We start from the raw sequence: 27925 nt of genomic DNA on the forward strand, positions 1-27925 counted from the left end.
CAGCAAGTTATTTACCCTTCTGAGTCTTGGCTTCCTTCTCCGTGAAATGGAGGACAGAAAACTATGAGATCACTGTGAGGGCTCAGGAATCACTGGGAAGTGTTTAGTACGATGCTGGGCGTGAGAGCAGGGCCAACGGCTATTATGGTCGCTATTCCTAAATGGCGGGTGGGTGCCGGGCCAATCCTAAGTGATGGCCAGCATCCAAGTGAGAAGCAGGTGAGGCGCACCCCACCCTCCATGCCCCAAGGTCAAGTCAAGAAACCCTCACATGTACAGTGCTTCTTAAACCAGAAAATGCTTCCACACTCACCCTCTCGCAAAAACCGGAGAAGCAAGCTGCCTGGGAATTCCTAGGTCTGTTTTGAATGGGAGGGGCCAGTGAAGTTCGGGGCTGTTAAGAGCTGGCTAAGGGCAGAACCCAGGCTGTGACCCAGGCTTCCTGCTGAGCGGCTTGGCATTCCTTCCACTCCACACCATTCCCAGGAGAGATGGATCTGGAGCCAGGATGGGTGGATTTCACCGCCTCCTCTCCCCTGACTGCGGCTCCCACCGTTTCTGAGCAGGAAGAGGTGCAGCCTTCCATTTCAAGACCTCCTGTCAGCCTCCTCTATAACCTGCTCCTCTGAATGGTCCTGGGCCCAAGGTGGACACCCTGCAACTGGAATCAGGAAAGGGGTGACAGGTAAGTCGGGGCTAGCTCTGGCTTTGCAGGCAGCTGGAATCAGGCCCAGCTGTGGTCCCCACTCGGGCAGCAGGGACTTGGCCTTGCTGGGCACAGCCATCATTAAAGAGCAAGGCCGCTCTGAAACTGAGGCAAGCACGCCAATGCCCTGAGCATCTGCACCGCAAAAGCTGGCATTTGATGAAGAAAGCATTTTTTTTTTCCAACTGTGAAAAGGTCGGGCATATTTATCTGACTTAATAATTTATAATTGATATTCAAAACTTCCCTTGAAAGAGCACCTCTAAGAACTCAGCGAGGACCCACTTCCCTTTGTGGCACAAGATCATGCAGGGCTGCAGCAGCCACTTGGGTCAGAGGTCAGCAGGCACGCCCCACAGCCTGCTCCCAGCCCTGGGCCGGCCCCCAACTCTGCCGTCAGGGAAGAGTCCAACCTCCCACATCTACCCCCAGTTCTGCCACCCAGAGGGCCCTTGGCAGCGGGGACACCAAGGCCTCTGATGAGCACCAGGGCGTTACAGAGTTCCTCGCCTCGATCCCTCCCAGGCCGTGCAACCAGCAAAGGGTTCTCCTAGGTTGAAAACCCATTTATAGGAAAGGCGGAGGTGCCCAGAAAATTAAGCGGGTGCTGCTAGCCCAGGGGAGACCTGGGAGGTGGCCTGACCATCTATAAGGGCCCCCTCACCCTTCAGGAGGTCTCTGGAGAACGAACAAGCTGGGAGCTCCTGGCTTCCCGACACAGCTCCAGAACCCAGACGCAACTTCCTCGGACGGCAGGAGACGGGACAATGAGGGGAGCTGGAAAAGACCCCCAGGTGGGGCAGGGCAGGGCCAGGCTCACCGGAAGAGGAATACAAGAGCCTACCTGCGTGGTAAGAAGATTTTTTATTTGAAATATAGTCTGAGCAACATTAGTATAGCCGAGGAGGAGGGGCTGGCCTGCATGGGGCAGCAGCCTCTCTAATGGCACAGGAGCAAGAATACAAATCTTCCCATGTCTGTGCACCCCAAGCCCCACCTGTCAGGAGAGGCAGAGCAGCAGCGCGGGGCTCACAGCTCCTTCTGAAGGGTCTGCCTCCAGGCACCTGCCCGCCTCTCCTGCTCACCCAGACGGCGGGTGCTGCCGAAGTGTCTCCGCCCACAGCCTGGGTGAGCCGGTGTGAGAATTAATTCTCCAGGACTCTTTTTTAGGGAAAAGAATCAGAGGAGACAGGAAGGAAAGGCCAGGGGAGCCACGCCAGGCGGAGCGCTCACCGGGGGCGGCACCGGCGCCTCAGGCCCCTCCTCGGGCCCACGTGGCAGGGCGCAGGGCTGCTGGCAGGCCCAGAGCTCTGAGGCGCCCCAGGCTGCAGGCAGCAGGAGGGACCTCCCAGAAGAGCAGGCCTGGCAGAGTTTCAAGCCCCATGGACAGCCCTGGGCTAGGAGGGCACAGACGCGAGTTGGGGCACCAAGAAGCAGCACGAATCATAAATAACAGAAGCAGGTTCAGCGCTGCAGGGGTCCCGGGGCCCCCGCGCGTCCTGGGCTCAGCAGACACCGCTCCAGGGCACAGCCGCCACGCTCCCCTGGGGCAGAGCTTTTCACTTCCCACGGTCCACACGGCAGGTGGAGGACACCCGGTGGCGACCGCACACACTGTGGAGCCTCCAGTCAGTCACACCTGAGGGGACAGTGCACGGCTGTCCTGGTCCTGAGAGGCCTGCGGGTGACTCTGGGGATCCTGGGCCCTCTCCTCCCGTGAGGCCGGGCCCAGCGATCTCCTCGCCTCCAGGCTGACCAGCAAAGGCTCGCCGGCACCGTCTTCAAGTCCATTCTCCCTGGCCTCCAAGGACACCTCCTCCCCGGAGCCCTCCTCCGGCTCTGTCGCCTCCACTGCCGCCGCCTCCTCGTCCTGGTCTCTCACCTTGTGGACGATGAAGAGGTGGCGACTGAGGGAGCCGGCAGAGGTGTAGCACAGGCCACAGAGGAGACACTGGGCTGTGGAGCTGTCCGCCTGGTGCTGAGGTATGTGGCTCTGAAACTCGAGCCCTGAGTCTGTGGCAAAGCTACATTTCGCACACTGGAAAAGGGACCTGTGCCTTTTGGTGGAAGAGACAGTCGCGCCATTGCTGGTGCCCGGAGCGTCCCCCGCTCCGCTGACTGGTCTTTTCAGATGGTTCACCTGAAAGGGGAGACTGTGTGAGCAGAGTCTGGGCCGAGCCCGAGCCCCAGACGAGGACTCAGAATCAGCACCCAAGCCAGGGGCACCCCAGCCCTGAACGCTGGCTTCGGTTTGTTTGGTTTGGGGCTTTTTTCTGGCTTTGTTTTTGTAACATAGCAAATGCATGTGGCACAATATTCCAGATGCAAGAGGGTGTGGAGATAAAGTCTCTCCTGCCCCACTCCCCAGACCTGCTCTCCAGACACCACCTGGGTTCTGTGGCTCCTCCGAGAGACTCGATGCATATATAAAAACTTAACTGTTGTCTTTCACAAAATGATAGCATTACAGGCACACTTTTCTTCACCCTGCTTCTTTCACTTAACACCACACATGGCACTGGTCCCCATAACAGCATGCCCAGGGGTGTCCTCTGACCCACCACGGGGATTCCACTCCCACTGCAAGGCCATCTCTGCCACGGCACACGGTGCTGCCTTGAGCCCAAGGCCAGACATACCCAATGGACAAATCCTAGAAACAGCTGCTGGATGGAAGGGTATGTTTGGAGGGGGGGTGGCATTTTTATCATGACAGATGTTGCCAAAATGTCAGTTGACACTCAACCAGCTGTGTGTGAAAGCACAAGCGCCCTTCTCTGAGCGGCCCGGAAAGAATGCCCTGGGCCATTTTTCACAGTCAGGGCTAGTCCCCTTTTCCAGGCAACTCTCAGAGTTCCCCAGATGTGTCTGACCACCTTGAAGAGCAGCCCCCTACTGTGGAATGGGAATTGCCCACCATGAGGGACAATCAGACTGCTTCAGAAGTTCTCCAGAAATGGGAACAGGGCATGGAACAGGGATGAATCGCAGGACAAGGGCCTAGGACAGCAGGGCTCAGGGTGGCTCCTCCCACAACTAGCTGGTGGTCGGGGCGGCGACTCAGCTGGACACCCCAACCTTCAGCGACAGACAGCCCCGGCTGCCCTGCTGTGTGTCTGGAAGCACCCCAATGTCCACACAGCAAGGCACACAGCTAAGGAAGGGAGTCGCGGGTCTTTGTCCCTGTCCCTTACTGTGTGCAGTCCCCAGGGGAGTCAAACAGAGCTAAACAGTGCCACACATCGAACAAAGCTATCACCGCTGGTTGCTCCACGGCCACAATCACAAATGGGCTCCCTGTGGCCCTCCCACCTCTCCTCCAGCTCCAGGGCTCCTGGGCAAGCCGCCCAGTGCACAAGGGCCCCTGCTCACCTGAGGGGAACGTCCACCCGGGGGTCTGCCTTTGGATGTCTGGCTCAAGTCAGGGTTTCTGATGCCGTGCATAAGGCTGATGTGGCTCTCCAGGAGGGAGGGCCGAGGAAAGCTGGGGCTGTCCTCTGTGCAATATCTGCAGAAACACGGGTACAAGAGATGGCGTGAGAAGGCAGGCTCCAGAGCCCAGGGAGTCAGGCGGGTGGGGATGGAAGCTGCTTCCGGCTCCGCAGCTGAGTCTGGAGCAGGCAGGTAACCGGCTGCATGGTCCCTGGACAAGCTGCGTGGCGCCGGGAAGTCTAGCCAGCAGCCCGCCAAGGTGGTGGACAAGAGCAAGGCCGCAGAGCCACGCGGGCCCTGAGCCGTGATCTCGCTCTCCACTCCCTGCTGCCGCTGCCCGAGGCCCCAGCGCTGGGCCGATGGTCAGAGTCAGAGGCCAGGTACATCCTGGAGCGTGGACAGATGGTGAAGCTTCTTGGCCAGATGGGGCACAGGCTCACAGCCCCATGAACCCCCTCACAGCCTACGCTACCAGCTGGCAGTGCAGCCCGGCATCAGGGAGGTGGGAGGGCTCAGGAGCTACGAGGTTCTAGAAGCTGGTTTCTGACTTAACTTGATTTCTGAGCTTGCCACAGCATTTTTCCACTGAGTGCTTGCTTATGTCTCCCTTTGACAACACTGCTCTTGTCAGAGGAAAGCCCCAGGGGTGCCCAGGACACTCTTTCTGACTAGCAGGCCTCCGCCACCCCCCGCAGGGGCTCACCCGCAAGTGTAGACTTTCTTCACTGTGTCGTGGTTGTTACGGATGTGTTTGCGCAGGCTGTTGGGGGTGTGGAAGGACTGCTCGCACTGCCGGCACGGGTACCGCTTCAGCGTCTATGAGAGAGGGCAGGGTGCAAAGCATCAGAACTCTAAGACAGCCCTGGGCGCATGTGTCCACTCAGATGATGGGGGCAGAAATGAGGATGCTCCAAAGACCTCAAGATCTATGATGCCCGTCCTGCCCAAAGCACCAGGGACAAGGGCACTCTGACCCCAATGGACAGAAGTCCAGCAAATGTGCACGGTGACCATGTGACTACTTACCCTACCGTGGCTTTTTTTCATGTGCGACACATAGTTCTCCCGATCAGGAACCCACTCCTGGCACTCCTGGCAGGTCCAGCCAGTGTTCCTCAGCCGGGGCCTGGCCTCAGCCCTGCGATGGGCCTCAGGCCTGCTCCAGCGGCTGGAGGGTAGGGAGCTGCCCCGAGCAGCCATGCTAGTGGCTGGGGGCTCAGTGGGGACTCGAGCGCCAGGACGGCCTGAGGAGGCGTCTGCTGAGGACTGGAGGCTGGACAGCTCGTCCACATTTCGGGGAACACCGTGGGTGCTCTGGGGATGGGGAGAGCGATTACTGACTGGGCAAGGGGAAAGATGCACAGAGTCAGACCCCCGGCCTGAGGCACGTGCCCTCCTCCCAGCCTCCGTCCCAGAGGCATCCCACCTTGACGTGCTGCATCAGTTCTGGCTTCTGCAGGAACAAGAGTGGGCACTCCGGGCACTTGAAGACGCCCACCTGGGTCTTGCTGGAATTCTGGTAAAAATGCTGCTGAATGTGCCTCTTCTTGTTGAACACCATTTCACATGAGCACTTATAAATGAGCCTGACGAGACAAGCCCAGGGCGTGAGGAGGCCCAAGCTCTGCCGGCAGCCCCACAGCTCCCACCCCACCTCTGCGCCTCCTGCCCCAGGGCCACGACCGGGAAGGCACTACTCTGAGCCACCACAGACGCTCCCCACCTCAGGGTGTCTTCGGTGAACTCTGAGATCTCTGCCACTAGCCCTGCCTGGTCCACCCCAATACCCGCGCTACAGCACCCTGGCTCCCCGCCCAGGTCTGCCGGCCCCAGAGCTGCACTCACTGGGAGGGTCTGTGGGGCTGGGCAGGGTGCTGGGTGGTGCTGTGGTCCGCGGTGCTGCTGGCAGTCTTGAAGGCCATGGGGCAGAAAGCACATTTGTGGAAAACCTGGCAGTGTCGCTCCTGGATGTGGCTTTTCAACAAGGCCAAGGTCAGGTGGACGACCCCACAGTGGATGCATCTGGGTGACAGGGGGGGAGGGTGTCAGACCCGAAGGTGGGGTGAGAAGAGGAGGGGCAGCAGACAGCAGCGGGGCCATGTTGGGGCCCTCCGCTCCCGGCCCCGTGGGCACGCCATCTGCCGCCCCCCACAGGCGTATCCTGAGAGCCTGCTCGCTTGTCCTGCACCCTGCAACCACCCAGGGCCCCCAAGCGTAAAGGCACAGCTGGTGGAGAAGCAAGGGGAAACCTTCCCTTTCTCTCACTGGCCAGAGGATATTCTTCTGCAGACCAAAAACCTGAGCCCAGCTAAGGGGAGTTAGTGGGAGTGGAGAGGGGGGAAAACTGGTGTAAACAGCATCCACTGAAGTGTGGGGCAACTGCAGGGGTCCAAGAGGAATTTCAGGAGGAGGCTGCAGAAAGCCTGCGCCTTCCCACAGACTGGTGCTGGGCAGGGATGGCCACTTAATAACAAATACAACTGGGAAACACGACACTCACCATAACAACGACATTAAAACAAACAGCCCTCAAAGCCCAGGAAGTGGTCGAGAGCCTCGCTGTCCAATGGGACGTGAGGTGATGTGCTCTACCCTGTACCATGTGGCTGTTCGAATGTAAGTTAACAAAATAAAATAGAAAGGCCAGTTGCAGTGGCCACATTCCAAGTGCTCAACTGCCACCTGTGGCTGGTACCATCCAGACTGTGCAGCTCATCAGTATTATGTCTTTTTGATGGGATTATGGGCAACTTTTTATTTCTTTTTCTCTCTACCAATTCATATTTTCTGAGTTTTGTTTACTGAACGTGTAGGTTTTATAACGTATGAATTGTCTTGAATCATTTTTCTGAAATTGAGACCAGGTTGGACTCGTCTTTCAACTTCAAAATATTTCTTTATAATACTGCCTTTTCGGAGATCTGTGTGACCTTCTTCGTGCACACCCGCCTCCACTCAGGTCGCGGACCCTCGCGTGTTCAGGCTTTCCTCCTGCTCACAAACACGCGCAGGTCTCCCCTACAGGATAAAACAACTCCCCTGCTCCCAGCGACTTCTCTCAAGATGCCACTTATCTTCTTTCGCCTGTAATACTGCCTCCCCCATAACCGTGACGTCCCCGTAGGCACTAGAAGAGAGGCTACTGCTTTACCGAAAGAAGAGAGGCGACTTCACTCAGGAATTCTTTAACTCCCACATATACTGCATTAGCCCATTTTTACAACCCACACAAATCTTCACAGATGCCTGACCAATACCTTTTACTTTACTTCTGTGTGTGTGAGAGGGTGGGGACTGCTGCAGAACCACCTTTGCCAACTCGATTAGCCACGAGGCACTGCCCACAGAGCCGGAAACCTGTCTGCAGTGAACTCCCGGTGGACACTCGTCACTGAACTTGTACATGCTTCAGAGTTTCTACGCAAATGAATTATATTTTCTTTTCTCTCCTGATAAACAAAATATTGACCAACTTCTAACATATATAAGTACAGGTGGTGACCTGTGAACAACACGGGTTTGAATTGTGTGAGGTCTGTTTATATGCTTGGAGATTTGCAGCAATATGAAAAAACATTTTCATTTTTCGAAGTTATTTTAAGAATACACTACTAAATACATAAAACATACAAAATATGTGTTACCCGATTGTTTATGTTATGGTAAGGTTTCTGGTCTATAGTAGGCTATTAGTAGTAAGTTTTAGGGGAGTCAAAAGTTGTATGTGGATTTTCAATTACACGGGTGGCTCCAACAGCATTTTGTTTGAGGTCAACTGTATTTCCATAGCAGAAGGTTTTATAAGCAGAAAGAAATCTACTTATTTACAGATGTATCCAAAGTGACCAAGTAAACCTGATATGTGTAAGGAACCCAAGAGGCCTTATTTGTGCAGCTAGCCCAAGCTCCTGCAGGAACAACATGAGTATACTCTTCAAACATGAGGTTCTTCAAAAAAAAAAAAACATTGAAAATAAGGACAATAAAGGAGTAAAAGAACATGCCACACAGCCTCAGTAAACGACTGAATCAAACACGGTTTACAAATTGATGAGAAAGTGTGCAGAAGAGAAGAAATCCAACCCCATGATACGATTCCACCAATTTTTTTAGAAAGGGAAAACACAATTACAGAATCACATGCTGTGAAACATAAAAGTTTCATAAAAGATAAAGAGCAGTAAAATATTTAATTTTGCTAATAATCACAAATAATAAGAAAATATATTATTAAAAAGTCTAAACTTGCTCCCTTATGACATCATTGGCCACTCTCCAAATTATAAACAAGGAGCAGAATAATTTATACAATTCTAAAAATATACATATTGTGTATTACATGTATATTTATATAAATACATAACATAACATTATATAAAATACATATAAAATGTATAGGCTTATCACACTGTCTTCAAGAAAACAAATTATACAAAACAAAGTAATATTGTAAAACTGTAGTAGAGTTCAATGAAATGGAACACAGGTACCTTTTGAGAATTTACTATATTACCTACAGAATGGGAAAAAAATATTCGCAAAAGGATCTGAATAGACATTCCTCTAAAGAAGATACACATATATCCAAAAAAGCATATCACAAGACGTTCAACACCATAAGCCATCATGGAAATTTAGGTCAAAAACATAATGAGATACCACTTTACACCCGTAAGGATGGCTATAATAAAATGTTGTTAAGGATTAGAGAAATAAAAACTCTCATACATTGCAGTGGGAATTTAAAAATGGTACAACCACTTTGGAAAACAGCCTGGCAGTTCCTCAAAAAGTTAAAGAGTTACCACTTGACCTACCTATTCTCCTCCTAGGTGTACATCCAGAAGCACTGAAAACACGTGCCACTCAGTAACTTGCACGTGGATCCTCATTAGGGCATTGCTTGTGACGGCCAAAGGGCAGCAACCCCCATGCCCACCGACTGAGGGACAGAGAGACAAAACACAGCACATGCATGCAGCGGGGTCCCGCGCGGCCACACAAGGGGCGGAGTGTCGGTACACACTGCAGTGCGGGTGAGTACTGACAGCACTGCTCTATGACGACATATTATATGATTCTACTGTACAAAATGACCAGAAGAGGCAAGTCTATGAGATTATATGAGAAAATTAATTAGTTGCTGGGAGGATTGTGAATATAGGGGTCCTTTCTGGGTGAAGAAAAGTTCTAAAACTGATTGTAGTGACTGATTGTACAACACTGAATATAGTAAAAACCATTGAATTGTACACTTTCAGTGGGTGAATTGTACGGTATGTGAATTAATAAAGCTGTTACAAAGAAATACCAGTAGTCAAATATCTTAAATGTAATAAAAATCTATTGATGTGATGTGTCTTTTGAGTTCAACCACAAATCACTGAAGATTTAATGTCAATATTTTTAGTAATTCCTCCAGCTGAATCACAATATATTTATGCCTGACATTACTTATGAAACAGCTTGATAAACTGAATTGCTTTTGAGACACTATTTCTTTTTACTCTTAAAGAAAAATAAAATAAAATATTTAATTAAAAGTTATTAATCCATCTGCGCTATTGAAAATTTCTTGGATTCAAGATTCAAAGATAAAAATCTTAATGTTGATTGCACTTCCATTGGGTGGGCTGGACCTTGGAACAAGCAGCACACATTTCAGTCAAAGTTACACAGGTATTTTCAAGTATTACAGGATACTGTAAAAACACACATTCAGGCATCTGGTTTAAAAGTGTAGCCTGACACATGAAAAGATGCTCCACATCATTAACCATCAGGGAAATGCAAATTAAAAGTACAATGAGATATCACTTCACACCAGTTAGGATGGCCAGCATCCAAAAGACAAACAAATGCTGGTGAGGGTGTGCAGAAAGGGGAACCCCTCCTACACTGCTGGTGGGAATATAAATTGGTTTTTATGAGGTTCCTCATAAAACTAAAAATAGAAATACCATTTGACCCGGCAATTCCATTACTAGAAATTTACCCAAAGAAAACATGATCCCTGATTTGAAAAGATATATGCACCCCTATGTTTATCAAGCACTATTTACAATAGCCAAGATATGGAAGCAACTTAAGTGTCCATCAATAGGTGAATGGATAAAGAAGATGTGGTACATATACACAATGGAATATTCAGCCATAAAAAGAAAAGAAATCCTACCATTTGCAACAACATGGATGGATCTAGAGGGTATTATGCTCAGTGAAACAAGCCCGGTGGAGAAAGACAAGTACCATATGATTTCACTCACCTGTGGAGCATAACAACAAAGCAAAACTGAAGGAACAAAACAGCAGCAGAATCACAGACCCCAAGAAGGGACTAGTGGTTACCAAAGGGGAGGGGTGGGGGAAGCTCAGGGAGAAGGGAGCAGGGGATTAAGGGGCACAATAATTTGCAGTCACAATATAGGCAGGTCAGGGGATGGTAGTACAGCACAGAAAACATAATTAATGACTCTATAGCATCTTATTATGTTGATAGTGACAGCAATGGAGGGTATGAGTTGATAATACGGGTAAATGTGGAATGAGTATTGTGTACTTGAAATCATCATAAGATTGTATATCAATGATACTTTAGTAAAAATAATTAAATGAACAAAATAAAAGTGTAGCCTGGGATACTGTAAAGCAATGCTCTTCTGCAACACGGTGGCAAGGGCTTTGTACAACCCTGCCTGTGGTTTATTTTGCTTCTCATGCACTCTGGACTCTCCATTCTCCATAACATGCAAAAGAAATTAGTCTACATTTGGAAATGTTTATACCAAGATAGAAACCTGGGAATCATCGTTAACCCTTCCCGGTCCCACACCCCTGGGCAGAAACTATCACTGAGTCCTAAGGCTTCAGCTTCCTGAGTCTCTCTCAAATCCACCTTTCCCCACCCGCACCTGCCGCACCTCAGCGGCAGCCCCAGCCGCTGGACCGTCACGCTCGCCTCTCAGCCAGTCTCCAGTACCTCATCTCCTCAATTCCCAGGAGGATCCTTCTGAAGCAGATCCAGCCGGATCATTCGCCGGCTGCAATCTTTCGGCAGCTCCTCACCGTCCACTAGATGAAGTCCACACACCCGCCAGGCAGCCCAAGATCCTGCATGGCCTGGCCCTCCCAAGTCCTCAGTCTCATTCCCCACCTCTCCCTTCAGTTCATGCTGGCCCTCTACAGAAATGCTCATCATTCCTGCAGCCCCCTTTGTGTGTGCTGGTATCCCTGCCCATACCCTTGCCAGATGTCATCCCCTCCCTTTCTTCTGCCAGAAAACTCCTAAGATCTCCTCCATGAAGCTTTCCTGCCATTCTTCTACTCTGGGACTTACGCTCTGAATTACAATCACCTGTGGGCATGTTTGTGACCTGCCAGACTGAAGACCCCTGAGGGCACGTGCTGTGTCTCAATCACCTTTGCATCTTGAGTGTCTGGCATGTTGCTCATAATAAGCACTCAAAAAAAGTTATTAAATGAACTAAGTCAATAAGTGTTTTAAAATACCAAAGAGAAGAACACCTTATTAAATTTGAACAGAATTACTTTTCAGAAGTGAAAGTGACAAAGTACAACATCAGAAAATGTAGAAACTCCCAAATGTAGCAAATCAGCCAAGGAGACCTGATTGGGTCAATGTGAAAGTCACGGATCAGTGATTTTTGGAGGTAGCTTTCTTCCCCATTTTGATCTTTTTTGTGAAAATGACTTCTTGCTTATATATGTTTGTCACATGGAGGAGAATTCAGTCTAAGATAAGTTTTCTTGGTTTTACTCTGAGGCTAGTCATTTTTCCATTTTCACGTTTTGCTTGTTTCTCACAAACTAATGAAAACTAATCAATATAAACAGAGTAGAGACCTTTGAGTTTGGTGCCTTACAGCTCCACTTGTTAATGCAAACTGAGAACATTTGAAAGTACAAAAATTAATAAATGTATTATTTTAACAATACTTTAATGTGCCAAATGCAGTAACTCTGTGAGCAAACCAACCTTTAAAAACCAAATGGACAAAGTGAATGTTATATATATTCTAATGTCCCCAAACCTTCCTCTTCATAGCTATTTTTATAATGTTTAATTTTTTAAACTCCTTTTCTCCCCCGTACTTTTCTTGCTCTCTACTAAAAAAAAGTCTGTCTATATACCAATCAGTGTTGTTATCTTATTAAGCTGGAGCCCAGGCCCTCTCAGTCCAAAGCTCAGTCTGAAACAAGTTCTGGCCCAGGAAAAGGACCAGCCATTGGGCAACCCCAGGACAGTGAGCCGGGCAGCACCCACCTGTAGCCCACCTTGCGGGCATAGTGCAGGCAATTCTCCTTTACATGAGTCTGGAAGTAGGCAGAGCGACAGAGGGCTCCACACTCCGGGCAGCAGTAGGGGGACTTGTGAGCGTGGATCCGCTGGTGGGCACAGAAGCTACACTGGTTGGGCAGCAGCATCTGGCACACCTGGCATGTCTAGGAAAGAACACCAAGAAAGCAGCTCAAGCAGGTGCCACAGGCCCGGCACGCCCACCCCAGCTGTCTAGGACATGGGTTGGCATGACTCCTGGTGAGCCATTCTCTCTTCCAACTCTCCTGGATACTAGGGACACCTCAGGCCTCCTTTAAAGGGCTGATACTCACACCCGAGCAAGCTCTGCCTCTCACCTCAGACCTGACCCTATTTTCCCTAAAATTAGTCCTGCCTCTTACATTTTGAGTGTTTCTTCCCTCTGGTTTTAGCAAAGGACCAGCTTTTCCTCCCCGGAGAGGCCTAACTCTTAAAAACTTGAACTCTAAAACCTCAGTACACTGCCAGACTCACCAGGGACTCTGCCTCGCTCGGCAGCGGCGGTTCCTCCCCAGCACCTCTCGCGGGCTGTTCAGTGACCCCCAGAGCAGGCTAGGGCCGGAGCCTGTCCTGACTGCTTCTCAGAGGTCCCCGACGCCCACGGACCAAGCTGTCTTGCCAGTCTGCATTCCCTCTGCCCTGCCTGCTTACTCTGGGAGGTGCCCTCAGCCACAGTGGACTGCATGGACAGAAAAGGGCAGAAGGGCAGGAGCTGCTTTGTTCCCAGAGTCAGGAGGGAAGCAGGAGAAGAGAAGCCCCACAGCCAGACCTGCTGACGCTCTCACGGGCAGAGCCCACAGCCTATGGGAGAAAGCAACAGACGGAGCAGCTACCTGCATCTGGAGAGGCTCCTCGAGGTGCAAAGGGTACAAGTGAGGTGCTCACTGAGGGGCCACTGACCTGGGCCAGAGGAACTGCTCAGAGGGACAAGCTGCTGGGGAGGACAGGAAAAGATCTCTGCTTTAATCAGCAAATTCCAGAATATGGGGCATCTACAGGCAGTAACAACCCAGTTTTTTCAACAAATAAATTGCAAGGAAAAAAAAGAAAAAAGAAAAAGAGAGAGAAGAGGAACTTAACAGAGTAAAAGACATGTAGGAGAAATTTTCTACAATTGCAATGCACAGCACTTATCTGGATCCTGATCCAAGCAAGCCAAGTGTAAAAAGAAATGAGATAATCAGAAATACTTGAACACTAACTGGATGATGATATTAGGACATTTGACACTTGATATTAAGATCTGGTAATAAGAAATTATTAATTTTGAGATATAATGATATGTCTATACTGAGGGAACCTTATATTTGAGATACATACTGAAATACGCTAGATACAATGAATGCTACAATTTGTTTAAAAATAATAAATCGTTAGGGAGGGATGAGTAAGAAAATACATGAAACATGACAGGCCATGAGTTGGTAACTGTTAAAGGAGGGTTCATTATACCATACTTTCCACCTTTGTATCGGTTTGGGACATCCTACAATAAAAAGGTTCTTTTAAAGTATTAAATTACTTTGGGTGCAGAACAGTAAATAAGTATGCTACCTTTTGTGTAAGAAAGGTGAGAATGTGACCCTCCCCCCCCCACAGCATACACACACACACACACACACACACACACACACACACACACACACACACATCTTTATATATATATATATAAAGAGAGAGAGATTTTCTTGTATTTCCTAAAAAGGAGTAATGAAAAAATAAACCAAAAGTGAATTACAATGTTGCCTATGCAGGAGGATGGAATGGGGTGATGGGGACAGGGATGGAAGTAAGAAGTCTCTGAACATGTCTTATTATGTAATTTTAACTTTGGAATCTCATAAATGTTTTACACAATTTTAAAATAATAGTAATACAAAATTAAGCTAGATAAACAAAAGCATTCCCTAAAAATTGAAAAACAGAAACAAATAACCCAGCTATATCTCACTATATCTCACTGCAACATAACCGTACAGAGAAAAGAGTTAGTCCCAGTGACCTTAAAAACACAGAATTTTGAGTTGTACATCCTTACGTGATGTAGTATAAAAGCAAGAACTGCAAAAATACCTTCTACTTATGCAGTTGTCCTAATGTTAGAAATAATATTGATTTTGGTATTTTGAAATTTGTGTGTGTACGTATATGTTTATATAGTAGGAACCAAGACTTTCAGTATAAAAACAGTTATATAAAAACTCTATAATCTTCCATTTGAATACCAGTAAAAACTCATGCTTTCTTCCCTCTTTTTAAATATTTACATATCTTAGTTCTAGCCACTGAAAAAGACTATAAACATTAAAATATATCCAGTATTAATACACATCCCTGGACCCCAAAATGTGGTTTCTAAACTCACTAAAAGAAACCTGGCTCCTTGGCAACATGGCTGACATAGGCCGAGCCCAGTAAGTGTGCTAGGACATCTCACTGGGCCTGAAAGTAAGGAAGCTTCCCGAGGATTAATGAGTTTGTGTCAAAGGACAGGGGGACCAGCCTGCAGGGGATCCCACTGACCAAAGATGGGATGACTGAAGCATCACAAAGAATGCCTGGAGTTTACACCTCAGAAAGGCACCAAAAAACAAAAACAAAAAAAGATGGGATACATAAACATATTGAATATATAAAACTCAATGATGTCATTCTAACACTAACAGAGGATAACAGAGTAACAGAGGTCAATTCACACCCATTAGAATTGCTACTCTCAAAAAAAAAAAAGTGCTGGTGAGGATGTGGAGAAACTAGAATGCTTGTGCACTGGTGAGAATGTGAAATAGTGCAGCCCCTATGGAAAACTGAGGTTGGGGGGGGTCCCTCAAAAAATTAAAAATAGAACTACCATATGATCCAGCAATCCCACTTCTGGGTACATATCCAAAAGAACTAAAAGCAGGGCCATCATGTTCATAGTAGCATTATTCAAAATACCCTCAAAAGGTGGAAGCAAGCCACATGCCCACTAATGGATGGATAAATAAAATGTATATACATATGATGGAATATTACTCAGCCTTAAAAATGAAGCAAATTCTGAGAAATCTGTGACATGTATGAACCTTGAGGACATTATGCTAAGTGAAATAAATCAGTCACAAAAGGATGAACACTGTATGAGGTCCCCAGAATAGTCAAATTCAAAGAGACAAGGTCGAATGGGGTGGCTTCCAGGGGCAGTGAGGAGTAGGGGAATGAGGAGTTGCTGTGTAATGGATGCGGACTTTCAGTTTTGCAAGATGAATAGTTATGGTGATTGATTGCACAATGTGAATGTACTTTAACACTACTGAACTATACATTTAAAAATGGTTAAGATGGTAAACTTTGTTAGGTGTATTTTACCATGATTTAAAAATAACAGAAGAGAGACTTCAAACACTATTTGAGACTGTTGAGGCATCAACTCACTACTGTAAAAACTGTGCACAGAGAAGACAAGTAGTGATTCTACAGCATCTTGCTGCACTGATGGACAGTGACTGTAATGGGGTTTGTGGGGGAGACTTGGTGAAGGGGTGAGCCTAGTAAACATAATGTTCTTCATGTAAGTGTAGATTAATGGTAACAAAAAAAAACCTGTTAACTAAGGAAACCAAATTAGTATGTATCCCATTTACCAACATAAACTAAATTTTAGGGTAACCAAATAGCCTTCAGGAAAGAGGGAAAGACATTTTATACAAATTTCAGCTAATAAATGAGAAAAAAAATAATATTAGAAAAACACCCTTTTGCAACTCCTAATAAAATTACTGACGTAAGCAGCTATTATTTACGAATACTAAAATCATTAAGGTAAATGATTGGAAACTTCACAATGAAGGAAACAAAAATCACCACGTAAGCTCACTGATCAAGTTCACATCATGAGAACCGAGACAACCAAGTGCCCTGTGCCTCCCTGAAGTCACGAATGTGAAGAGCCCAGTACTTCCCTTCTCAAAACTGAACCCGAGTGAAGCCAGTCTTTATCACTTCCAGTCTACAGATAAAACAGCTGTAGGGAACAAAGTAATCACGTGAGAAGGGAGTCATCAGACCCAAAATTATGCTGAAAATCCTCAGGAAACAGTCAGTCAAACCCAGAACTGTCCTGGGAAATTCTCAGGACACATGACCCAGTTTCTTCAACATATCAGTGACATGACAGGCGGGGGAGAGGAGGCCTCATGGGTTGGAGTGGGAAGAGATACTGTTCTAGATTGAGAAATTTAAAAGATATAACAAACAAACGTAACATGTTTTCCATGATTGGATCCTGATTCAAAACAAGCCCAACTGCAAAAACACAATTTGTGACTTGAAGGAAAAATGTGAATATGAACTTGCATTAAATGATATTAAGGAATTATTAATTGTTGGGTGTGATAGTGACACTATAGTTAAATAGAAGCTTAAGAAGAAGAAGAAATCCTCTCTCTGTGCTGACACCCTGCCTGACAGGGTGGCTTGGAATGCAAGGAGAGGGACCCTCCAGCCACTGTGCCGGGAGGCACGCTGGTCCAGGGCGGACTCCCAGGAAGAAGCCAGCAGGCCCGCGCGTGCTGCCCTGCAGTCCCCACCTCAGGGGGGAGCCCACCCCACCCCATCTGCTCACTTCCCATCCTGGATGTGGCCTGAAGCCTGCCTGGGTGTTGTCTTGGGGAACTCAAGCCAACAGCCATTGAAGTCATGCTTCGGCCCAGGTTCAGGCCTTACTCTTGCCCTGAGACTCTGAGGCCACAATTTATTGGCGGGAGATTTTGTGAAGGATTCAAGCTAGGCTGAGAGAAGCCTGACGGCCCTCCCATCTGGGGGGAGCCTCCTGGCCAGTTCCCCCTAGAGGAGAACAATGTGGAGATGATGCCAGATGAGGAGGGTACCAGTCGGGGATGCTACACCCAGACCTCTGCCTGCTCGGAGTTTAGAAGGTGGGTGAGGAACCGTGTGGGGCATCAGACCTCAGCTGGCAAGGGCTCTGATCACCTGGCCCAGCAACAGTAACTGAAGCCCCCTGGGAAAGGGCCCTGTGGGGGCGCACCCCACCTGCCTCGTCAGCAGGAAGATGCAAACAGAAACAGGTGAGAAGATGAGAGGCGACAGCAATTCTGAGGCACCTTGGAGGCCCCTCTGGGCCCCCAAATCCCACCTCCTGTCTCTGCCCTGACACTCCCCAGGCGGGCCTCATCCCAGCAACACCCGGTCTGCAGATGGACCTTGCAGTTTCACACTCCTTTGTTCCCTGCGCCTGGGACCACCATTGCCCCTCCCGCTCCCCTAAACTCATCCTCGAGGCCCAGCTCATACATCCCGTCCGCACAGCACCCTCCCCATGCCTGGAGTCCGGTGACCTGGCCTCTGAGGCAAACCACGACATTAGGTGGTGAGCCTCTTTGAGCCCTACCTTAGGCTGCCTCCCCTGGGAGCTGCTGGGCGGGCCAGCCCTGCCCGCACAAAGCCACTGTGAGCCCTGGAGGAACAGTGTGACTCCCCGCCGCTGGCATCTCTGCTCCTGGCACACAGTGGGCACACAGAACACACGTGCAAAGCCCCCTGCTGAACTGAGGCAAAGAGCTGTGTGTTCTCCTTCCCGGCCTCGGTGGCCCTGGCCTAGGGAGGCTCAGCTGGGGGGCGGGCCGGGCTCCGTGGTGAAGAGTCACCTGGGGCAGGAAGAAGAGGCCTTCAGGAGGCAGGTCAGGAGGCACTCCCAGGACCTTGCCAGTATAGACAGCCCCTGACACAGAGGACCCCAAAAGGTATTTTCAGCACAGAACAACTTAAAAAAAAAAAAAAATTCAGCCCTCATCACACATAACCAAGAATCGGACAAGCAGGTAAGCGCAGGCGCTCTCCTAGAGCGGGAAGAGCAGAGGAAAGAGCCTGTGCCCCAGGGCCCCGTGTCAGTCCGCTCTCCCTCCTCATCAGCCCCGGCGTGGGCCCTGCTGCAGTTTCCCCACAGGAACTCTGCAAAAGCTGCCAGGTCCGCTGTGGGGCAGACAACTTTTTAATGACATGGATCTTACAAGGACAGACTGAGGTGCAGGGCACTGACACACCTCCTGAGCCCCCCCAGTTTTCAGGGCACATACTGTCACCTGTCGGAGCACAGGGTGCCAGCCAGCAGGGCCCAGCCCAGGCCTGACAGTGAGCCCCGACGGCCCCCTGGAGCACGGGCCGTGCCCCTCAGTACACTCACGGATTCCTCAGAGGCTCTGCTCACTTGTGGGCAGGACACTTTTCTCAATGAATGCCAAGCCCTGTATGTTCAGGCAGGTCACTAAGACTCCTGAGATGCCACCACTGCCCCCACGTCAATGAACTTTTCTCTCCTGGCCCATCATGGGCCTGTGGGAAACAGGGGCCTGGCACCCACCCCAGGCAGCTCTGCTTACCAGCCCCTCGGCCTCCTCTGCCGTCCTCTGGTAATGTGCGGCCATGGCCACGTAATCCCTTATCTGCTTGTGACACTCGAGACACTTGATTCCATGCCGGATGAGCCTCACAGGGTCTGGGTAGAGCGGCAAGGCAGGAAGGGTTGGGCTGGCACTGGCTGGCACGACGCTGTGTTTGGGGGAAAGGTGGGGCGCAGGAGCTGCTGGGGCCGTGGAGCTGGCAGGGGCCGACACGAACATCTGGTCCACAGAGATGGGCTTGACCAGCAGCTGGGAGCACTGCATGGCGAGCCCCTTGCTCTTGTGGGCGCGGGCGTGCCGCAGCAGGCTGCACTTGTTGAAGAAGAGCAGCGTCTGGGAGCAGAGCGAGCACAGCACCTCGATGTGGACGCTGCGCCGGCCGTAGTGCTGGCTCAGGCTCTTCTCTAAGGCAAACGCGTCCCCACACTCCAGGCAGCAGTACCCACTGGCCGGCACGTGGATCCTGCTGTCCGCAGGCGGGCTGAGGTTTGGCGCGTAGAGGGGCACGGGGTTGGAGCTGTGGAGGACCTTGTGGAAGACCTCCACCACCAGCGGGGCGGCCTTCTTCACCTGGTGAACTAGAGGCACGGACATCTGTGTGAGCTGCGGCTGGCCACGCCTCTGCGCCGAGGACTTGGCTGTCACCGACGCGGCGACGCTGTGGGGGACCAGGTTCAGGTTGGCCAGGTGCACGGCTTTGGGCAGGAGGCTGGCAGGGGCCAGGGCGGACGCCTGTGGCGCTCTGCTGGGCTGCTGCTTCCTGCCCGGCTGTGAGCCGAGGGCGGCCCCCTTGGGGGCGCGGGACCCAGAACCGCCGCTGGGCGACGGAGATCTGCCGGCCTTCGTCAAGCTCTCGGCCCCTTTCCTGTCGTCCTGCGGGCTCCCTGAACCTGTGCCCACCTCGGGGAAGCGCTCCACCGCAGGCAGGGCAGGGATCTCGTCCTCCAGCGCCTCCGGGGCCTCGGCGACAGCACTCCCCAGGGGCGACCCGACAGGGGACTTACTGGGATCGTCAGGGTCCGGCAGGATCCTCGTGACGGTCCGTTTGATCTCCCCCGACGACGTCTTGATGGTTTTGATTCTGACTTTGGGGATGGCTGGCGGGGAGCTGGCCGCCACAGAGGGCGAGCCTTTGCCGCTGCAGTCGCTGCACAGGCTCCGAGGGCTGTCCGGGGCCTTCGTGCTTCTCCTAGCAGCCTCCAGGGGGCTCCGGGGACTCTTTGGTGACTTGGGCATTTTGGGGCTGCCTTTGGAGCCCTCTTTCGCGGGCCCTGAGGAATCCTTTGTGTGGCCAGACTGATCCTCCTTGGTGACGGTGGCCACTCTCTTGGCTTGCAGGGCCACCAAGGCTGCAACACAGGAGGACAGCTTGGAATGAGCTGGCTTCAGGCGCTGCCTCGGGGGGACTGCAGAGCAGGTGCCAAGCTCCAGGGCAAGCCCCGCAGGCTCTGTGACACTGTTGCTGGGGTGGCTGTGGAACTCCAAAGCTTCCCCGAAGAACAGCTCCGTGTGCGGTTCTGCCACTGTCTTCCCACCTCGTTCGCGCTCCTGCGGACTCCCCAGGGACACGGGTTCTAGCTTAGGTTCTTTCTTACAAAAGTGATCAAACATGTGTAGCTCTGGGACTGGAAACTTAGCCAGAGCCTCCAGGACTGGGCCCCCCACAGGCCCACACCCGGGAGGCGGTGGAAAATAACCATCAGAGTGCTTGGGCTTCATCCCAAACCCATTATCTTTGATGGCATCCTCAGACTCTGGGCTGGAGATTGGACTGAACTGGTTAAAGGTTGGCAATGGCTCTGATTTGGAAGGTTCCAGCTTGCCAGGGAAATTCCTGGCACTGTCTCCATTCATGAAAGTGGAATCGAACTTCCCACAGTCGTGGGCCAGGTTGTGAGGATCTGGGGGCAGGTCTGAGCCCCGGAATCCATTGTGTAGGAGGCTGGGAGCAATGTGGTCTTTCTCCGTTTCAAACGACTCCTGGCGGCTGGTGTTCTTGACAATGACACTCACGGCCGGCGCATCTGAGGCTGATGCTGAGTGAGACAAGGACACGTTCTCTTCCACACACATGACTGGAGGCTTGAGAGGGCTCTCATTCTCCTCACTGGGGGTCTGGATGGCCTCCTTGGCATCAAGGCTGGTGGGGTCTGGGATGTCAAAGGCAGCCAGAAGGTCATCAAAATCTGGAGTCTTCATGTCCCCCATGGCTGGATGCCGGCGAGGGCTGCAACAGGAGCGGAGCACAGGATCAGTGGTCGGCAAGGCCCGCTGGACTCTGTCCAGCGGCATCCCACGCCCATCACACTCACTCACACGCAGCCAGCACACACATGCACAAAGCCCCATACTCTGGGGAGTCACACGCCTGTTTTACCCCAACAGGTTTCCAGGATGCTGGGGACGCTGTGGCAGGGGTGGAAAGAGAAGTTTATGTGCAGTGACAAGGCTGCCTGGCAAGCCCTGAACATCAGTATCTGGGAATTCCTGGGTGGCCGCTACCCAGAGAGTGCACACTCCCTCAGCTCTCAGGGACCGGCATCCCCCCGACCGTGCACACTAGCAAAAAACCACTCACTCAGCCCTTAAAAAAAAGAAAAGCATGGCTCAGCACCTCTTTTCCTCTTTTTTTAGAAAACTTCTGATTCATAGGAGACTTGGCTATACCTTCTGCTAATTCACTCTAATTAATCACTAACTTTTTATTACTTTTTTTGCTGCATGAATTCAGTCAAATCCAAAATGATTTGCTATTGTCAGGATTTATACTAGCTGTCTCATAAATAAACTCTAGCAAATTATACCATCCCTTGGGTATTTTTTTTTCTCTAGTCAGCATCTGCTTGATTTCTTAATTTTCACCCTAAAACTGTCATTGGTTGATGAATGGATCACTAAACCTGAGGGGCAGGGGTGACTCGCAAAGGACCACAGTTATCAAATTGGACAGGAAACAATTTGGGGGAAGCCCTAAACTTTATCTTACTACACAAAGAAAAGGAAATGCACATTTCCTTCAGGAGAAGCAGACTACGTTAACTACTGCAACAGAGGAAACCCCAGGCCCTTAGGAAAGAGGAATTATTATAACACTCACACTTGGAGGAAACATGAAGCTGGCTGGCTGGCTCAAATCTGCTGCAAAGAGGAAGAAAAACCCCACTACCTCTCTTGTTCGGCCCATAAATCCTCCATCTGCTTCAGCATCTCAGAGCCTTACTTGCTTACACCATGTTTATACTGAAAACCATTCCGGGTGCAGAGTAACACAACTCTTTCAGGAAGCAGTACTAGAGCCGCAGAGACCCAGGTAAGCGGCAAATCCTTGGGTCTTAGGAACCCACTGCCAGAAACAAAAATTCACAAAAGCTGCATGCAAAAGTATTTACGGCATTATTAAAACAAAACACAGGAGAGACATACAGAGAAAGAACCTAAAGGTCTAAGAGCAGGGACTGGTTAAATAACTGATGGACTGTTATACAGTCATTAAAAATCCTAATTTTAAACTCTACAATAGCAACATGGAATATTACTTATAGGGTTAAGTCAAAAAAAAAAAACACACACAAATCTGTTATCAAACTATAACAATGTAAAACTAAGTATGCATTTGAGCCAAGATTTTAAAAAACAGAGAAAAATAATTACACAGGGTGGTGGGATTACTGGTGGATTATACTTTTCAAAACTCTTTTTGGGCTGATGGATTGATTTTATAATTTTAAAAAGAAAAAAAATCAAACACCTGGAGCCACAGAGGAGTGGGCGGCATGGCCGAGGCACCTGCAAGCGCCCTCGGGACTGACAGGTCCAAGGGCTTGCTTTCTTGCCCTCTGCCAGCCCCCGACCAGACACATCTGCCTGCTTGAGAGTTCTGGCCCCATCTCACTGGGAAGGTATCCAATTATGACGGATAATAACTGACTGAAAGACCAATTATCTAAACTAAATATGGGTTGGCAGAATATCCCACTGAAACGAGGTGTGAAGTTTCAAGGCAACAAATTGCCTGCCTCCTGGAACAGACGTGCTGGAGCCCAGAGGCAAGGGGAGTGCACCGGGCCTGCCATCACCCAGAGCCACTATGTGGCAGATACCAACTATAGGGAAAGCCTGTGTGATAGCTGCTTTATAATATTATTCCCCCCTCCCTTTTTGTTTTTTTTTAACTCTCTAGGAAAAAAAGTAGGGGAGAAGGGTAATATAGATTAGCCTTTTTAAGGAGCTGGGAAGAGCGTGTGGGGGAGGAGGGGCAGTAGTTGGCAGTTTCTGCAAGGATTAGTTGGGGGGAGCCTACTATTGTCTAACTCCAAGTCACAGCAGCTTGTAGCAGTGACAGAACATCAGAAGGAAGGAATCTTCTCCACACAGAGAAATCTCGGGGATTGGCTGAGAATGGTCAGAGGTGAGGTAAGGTATAGTTTGCAAGGAAAATCAGAGCTAGTAAATGGTATGGCAGGCAGCTCAAAAGTGACAGCAGAAAAGGGCTTTGTAATCTTTGGATTCTAAATACCAAAGCTTACGCTTTTAAAAGCCAAAGATCAAGTCTTGTTTTCTATTTGTCCCTAGTAAGGAAAACCCAAAACAGCAGCAATCCTAGCAATCATCAACAGCGATTAAGAGCTCACGGTGTACCCAAGTGTTTGTATTCCTTTAAGCCTTGCCCTAAAGTAAGTATCACATTGTTCCTAAGTACAAATTAGTAATTAAGAAAAATATATCTGTTATAAAAGCATGGGGAGTACACGGAAGAAAAACACTACCAATAAAAAGTTCTAGTCATCAAAAACTGCCAGCACAAAGTTAAAATGCAAACAACAAACCAAAAGGAGTATTTACAACATAGTTACTATCATTAATATCTTCATTAATACATAAAAGGCACCCACAAAGCTACAAATAACCCATTAGAAAAATGAGCAAAGGTGATGCACGGGCAATTTAAAAAAGAGATACAACTGGACAACACATTTAAAAAGGTGCCACCTCACAAGAAATTAGAGAAATACAAATTAAAATGAGAAAACCACTTTTAGCTTATCAAATTGACCAAGGTTTTCAAAAAATAGTAATTCCCAGTGTTGGCAGAGATGTGGCAAAATAACCTGTCTCCCTAGGAGCAATTTAGCAATGCATAAATAAGGCCTCGTAATTCCACTTTCGGAAATGTATCCTAAGGAAATAGAGATGCACATGACAAAGATAATCATTAAAAAATAATTTAACAAAATTGTTTTATAATAAAAAATTAAACACAAGTTTAATGTGTTTATTAATAGGAAACTGGTTCAATAAATTATGGTATATTAACACAAATGAACAGTAGATATCATTACAGATCAATATTTAAGGCTATGAGAAATGCTTCTATTATAAACTGACGAAAAAATACTGAAATGTATATACAGTACAATCTCCATTTAAAACAAAAAATTAAAACATAGTTTTTGTGAAAAAGGCTAAAAGAATACTCCAAAATCTTAAGTATCTTAACAGATAGTGAAATTATTTTCTTTCTTTTATCTCTCTGCATTTTCAAATTATTTATTCAAACTATTTATTTCAAACTGTATTTCTCATATTGCCTTACCAAATTATATTTTTAATATACAAAAAAAAGAAAAAATCAGGCAGGTCAAAAAATTTGAGAGTCTCTTACAAGAGAACTCTGAAAATCATTAAAATTCCAAAAGCCCATCTGGCATGACTCAGCAGGAGACAGCCAGCTAGAAATCAGTGAAGAAATTAAAATAAAAGTGCAGTCAGAGTGAAAATCTTCAGCATACACTAGTGTGCATAACCTGTCGTAAATTAGGAAGAGCAAACGACACACAGCTGCCCAGCTGGCTGGCAACAGCTCTCAGGGCTGGAGCCTGGGGGTGGCGTCTGCCCCATGCCCAGAATACCAGCCAGGACCCAGGGCCCCCCCTGCAGAGCACGGAGCAGGGCTCAGCCTGAGGCATCTGGACAGGCCAGACCCAGGCGCGCGAGCTCTCCTGGCGTCAGAGGGGCCTGGCCAACAGGCAAGGCAGGCCGAGGGCTCACTGGTTCTCTGTGGTTCAGGCTAAGAGCGAATTTCATTCAAGGGTGAGACGGAGGAACCATGCTACAGTGTGTGTGACCCCCTCGGAGGGCGAAGGCAACTCCAGGACTGGCAGATTGATGCTATATCCTTTATGCTATAGGTTTCTCCTCAGGGAAGATCTGGAAACTAAAAAAAAGTAAATATAAATTCCCATTTTTTATTACAGGGTCTATTACTTGCCTAAGAAATTTTACCAAACATGTAATAAACATGTCAACTGGATAAGAGGGAATAACACTTTATTTGTGAAAGGGCCTCATCAGGCCTAATTAGCCTATCAGAATTCTTTGAGGGGTAAAAATAGTATGATTACAGAGAAACTAGTAGGCAGAATTTCCATAAACTTTAAATGCCAAAATTTCACCAAAAAACAGTTTTAAAAGATTGAATTCACAGAACTTGAGTGAATGTATGTGAATGAATATGGGGAACCACTGACCAGTCCTGGACTGGAGTTTAAGGCTTTCATAAAATACCTAGAATGGACCTTTCCAACCCATAAGATGACTCAACCTTATATCCACATGCGTTCCCAATGACCGGCCATCAAAGACACCATCACTACATCAGGGCCCATGCAGACTAACTTACAGAGGAGGTCTCATTGCCACAGTGCTTTGGGAACCGACGATCCAGCAGAAGAACATTACTCAGGCACCAGCTTCACGAGGGAGGAGGCTTACGGGCGCCACTCACCCTGTGTCCTCCACTGGGTACCGACAAGTGTTAACTGAAGCAATGATTACAAATGTCCTTAGAGCTCTTACAGACATCAAAATGCAAACTTAAAAGACAAGAAGTTCTCATGAGGCTGCATGAACAGGTGAGATTACGGCAAAGGATCATCAGTGACGGCAAACGTGAAGACCATTCAGGGAGAAGCAATTCCAATTATACTTTTAGAATAATGGCTTAGAAGCTAAACGGTTCAATAAAAAGGCTTGGACATCAGCTTAGGCTGTTCCCTTAAGACCCTACATTGCATGTTTCATCACAACAAGTCCAGAAAACACTAGGCATTGTCAGAAAGGATACTGGAAACAGAAATATTTGTGATCCTGCCCTTATTCAAAAACACCCTGTGTGACAGCCCAAGTGCCAGGCAGTTTTGGTCCCCATGCCTGCAGACAGACAGACCCGAATCAGAGAGGTCCACAGGTGGAAGAGCTTTGTCATGACAGCCTAAAAATTAGATCTCTATATTATTCAGCAGAGACGGAAGATTAAGGGGAAAGGTGGGGACATAACTGAAATACAGGTTTGTTCACCAAACTTAAAATACTGGACAGGAGAGGGCAGCATTCTGAAGTTTGAAACAAAAGATTTAGACAAATAAAAGGTGACTTTATCCATTAGTCATAAAATATACCAAAGTTACAGGGAACATAGATATGTATGTAGTAACATTCATATTTACTCAAATCTAAGAATGAAAACAAAACAAAACAAAACAAAAAGGCTCTGAGGAACTAAGAACAAGGAATTGCCACTAAAACTATGAGTTTCTTTCTCTCGACATCAAAGCCTTTGAATTTCAAAAATATTAAACTTAGTCATCTGTTTTTCTTAACAGTATTTAAATTTGGTTCAAGGGGGCAGAGGCACTCCAAAAGCATTAAGAAATATCTGATCTTTATTCAGTATACTCTGTTTAATGAGACAAGGAAGCAAAAATTACAGATTTTACAGTGCAAGTTAAAGGCAGCATGATTTAAGGGACACTGGACTGTAACACAGCCAAATTAAGTTTCCTTAAATTTACCATTGTCTGCTAGATGAGGACTAGAAGAGGGATCTGGGTATGTGCTTTCACAACCTGGCGGTGAACTCTTTAAGCTCCTGCATATGCCTGACTATGGTTTACATATGGATACAACACGTGTTCGATTACTGTTGCAATGTTAAGAGGTTTAAAATGGGTAAATGAAAGTTACCCTCAGCTTTCTATTTTAATTAAAAGGAGCATTCCAAGAGTGGTAAAGAATAACTCAAGCTGGATGATACAGAGAGAGAGAGATCACTTAGCAGAACAGAGACCAGGAGAAAGTGCTCGAGTCGGCTGCCAGGACGGGGAATGTCTTCTGATCCAGGAGTGGAAGCCAGGCAAGGGGAGAGAGAGAAGGCAAGCATGCGACCGAGCAGCTGCCCCCGTGACCTGCAGGAGCTTCCGTCTGGACTCTGGCTACAACACTGATCAGAAACCATTACTTCCCTAGGTGGCAGAGAAGGGAATTCAGTGAAACTGTAGCTGGATCAAAGGAAAGCAGAAAGAACCCCACATTCCTGGACTCAGAATAGAGCCCCAGACAGGGAATGGTAGAACTAAAAGACTAAGAAATTATGACCACCAGAACTGGCCTTCACCCCTATGCTGTCTGTCACCTATCACCTGCATGAAGATCTTAGACACCTTGGTGGAATTTTAATGTGTAAAATTAAACTAACTTGAAGGATCTTGAGTTCTTGAATAGGCTAGGCTGCATTAGCAAATTAATCTAGAAGTATCAGATTTGTACATAAACCTTAACACCTAAAATGATGAGCAAACATGTACACATCATTACTCTCCTGAATACAAGGCCTAACTGACCCGAAGTCACAGATGTTCTGAGTCAGTCAGCGGCCAATGTTTCATTTTGTGAGGTACCTGGTATTCTAATTTAATCTAGCAGAAGACAGTCTAAGAGAGTCTCAGCAGTACAAGAAGTCAGGCACCCCAGGGGACCCAGGCCAAATGACACCACTAGACACCTGGCCCTTCCTTCCTCTAGTCTCTACCCCTCCAGCACACAATTTGCTACAGAGGTGCTGTAAAACACATATCCGATCACAGAAACGCCCCCCCTTCAAAATCCCTGTACCTTCAGGATGCAGCTCAAACTCTCTGCCGAGAATGGCAAAGCCATCCCCATCCGGCCTCTGCCCACCTCTCCAGCCATCTCCCACAGTGCCCTTCCCCG

General features: G+C 48.5%; 1 protein-coding gene across 2 annotated transcripts in view; it reads right to left on the bottom strand.

The window, feature by feature from the left end:
- Positions 1-1551: 1551 nt before the first annotated feature.
- Positions 1552-27925, bottom strand: part of ZNF592 (zinc finger protein 592) — a 42782-nt gene continuing 16408 nt past the window's right edge. For both annotated transcript variants that reach the window (XM_037000433.2, XM_037000432.2), the window contains 8 exons: positions 18857-21104; positions 12423-12601; positions 5984-6160; positions 5565-5724; positions 5165-5452; positions 4842-4954; positions 4079-4214; positions 1552-2846 (listed from right to left, as the gene is read on the bottom strand). In XM_037000433.2, coding sequence (XP_036856328.2) covers positions 2340-2846; positions 4079-4214; positions 4842-4954; positions 5165-5452; positions 5565-5724; positions 5984-6160; positions 12423-12601; positions 18857-21085 — 3789 coding nt within the window. In that variant the 5' untranslated portion in view covers positions 21086-21104 and the 3' untranslated portion in view covers positions 1552-2339. The remainder of the gene's footprint in view (positions 2847-4078; positions 4215-4841; positions 4955-5164; positions 5453-5564; positions 5725-5983; positions 6161-12422; positions 12602-18856; positions 21105-27925) is intronic.

This window comes from Manis javanica, chromosome 18 (assembly GCF_040802235.1).
Source record: "Manis javanica isolate MJ-LG chromosome 18, MJ_LKY, whole genome shotgun sequence".
In the NCBI taxonomy this organism is placed as follows: Eukaryota; Metazoa; Chordata; class Mammalia; order Pholidota; family Manidae; genus Manis; species Manis javanica.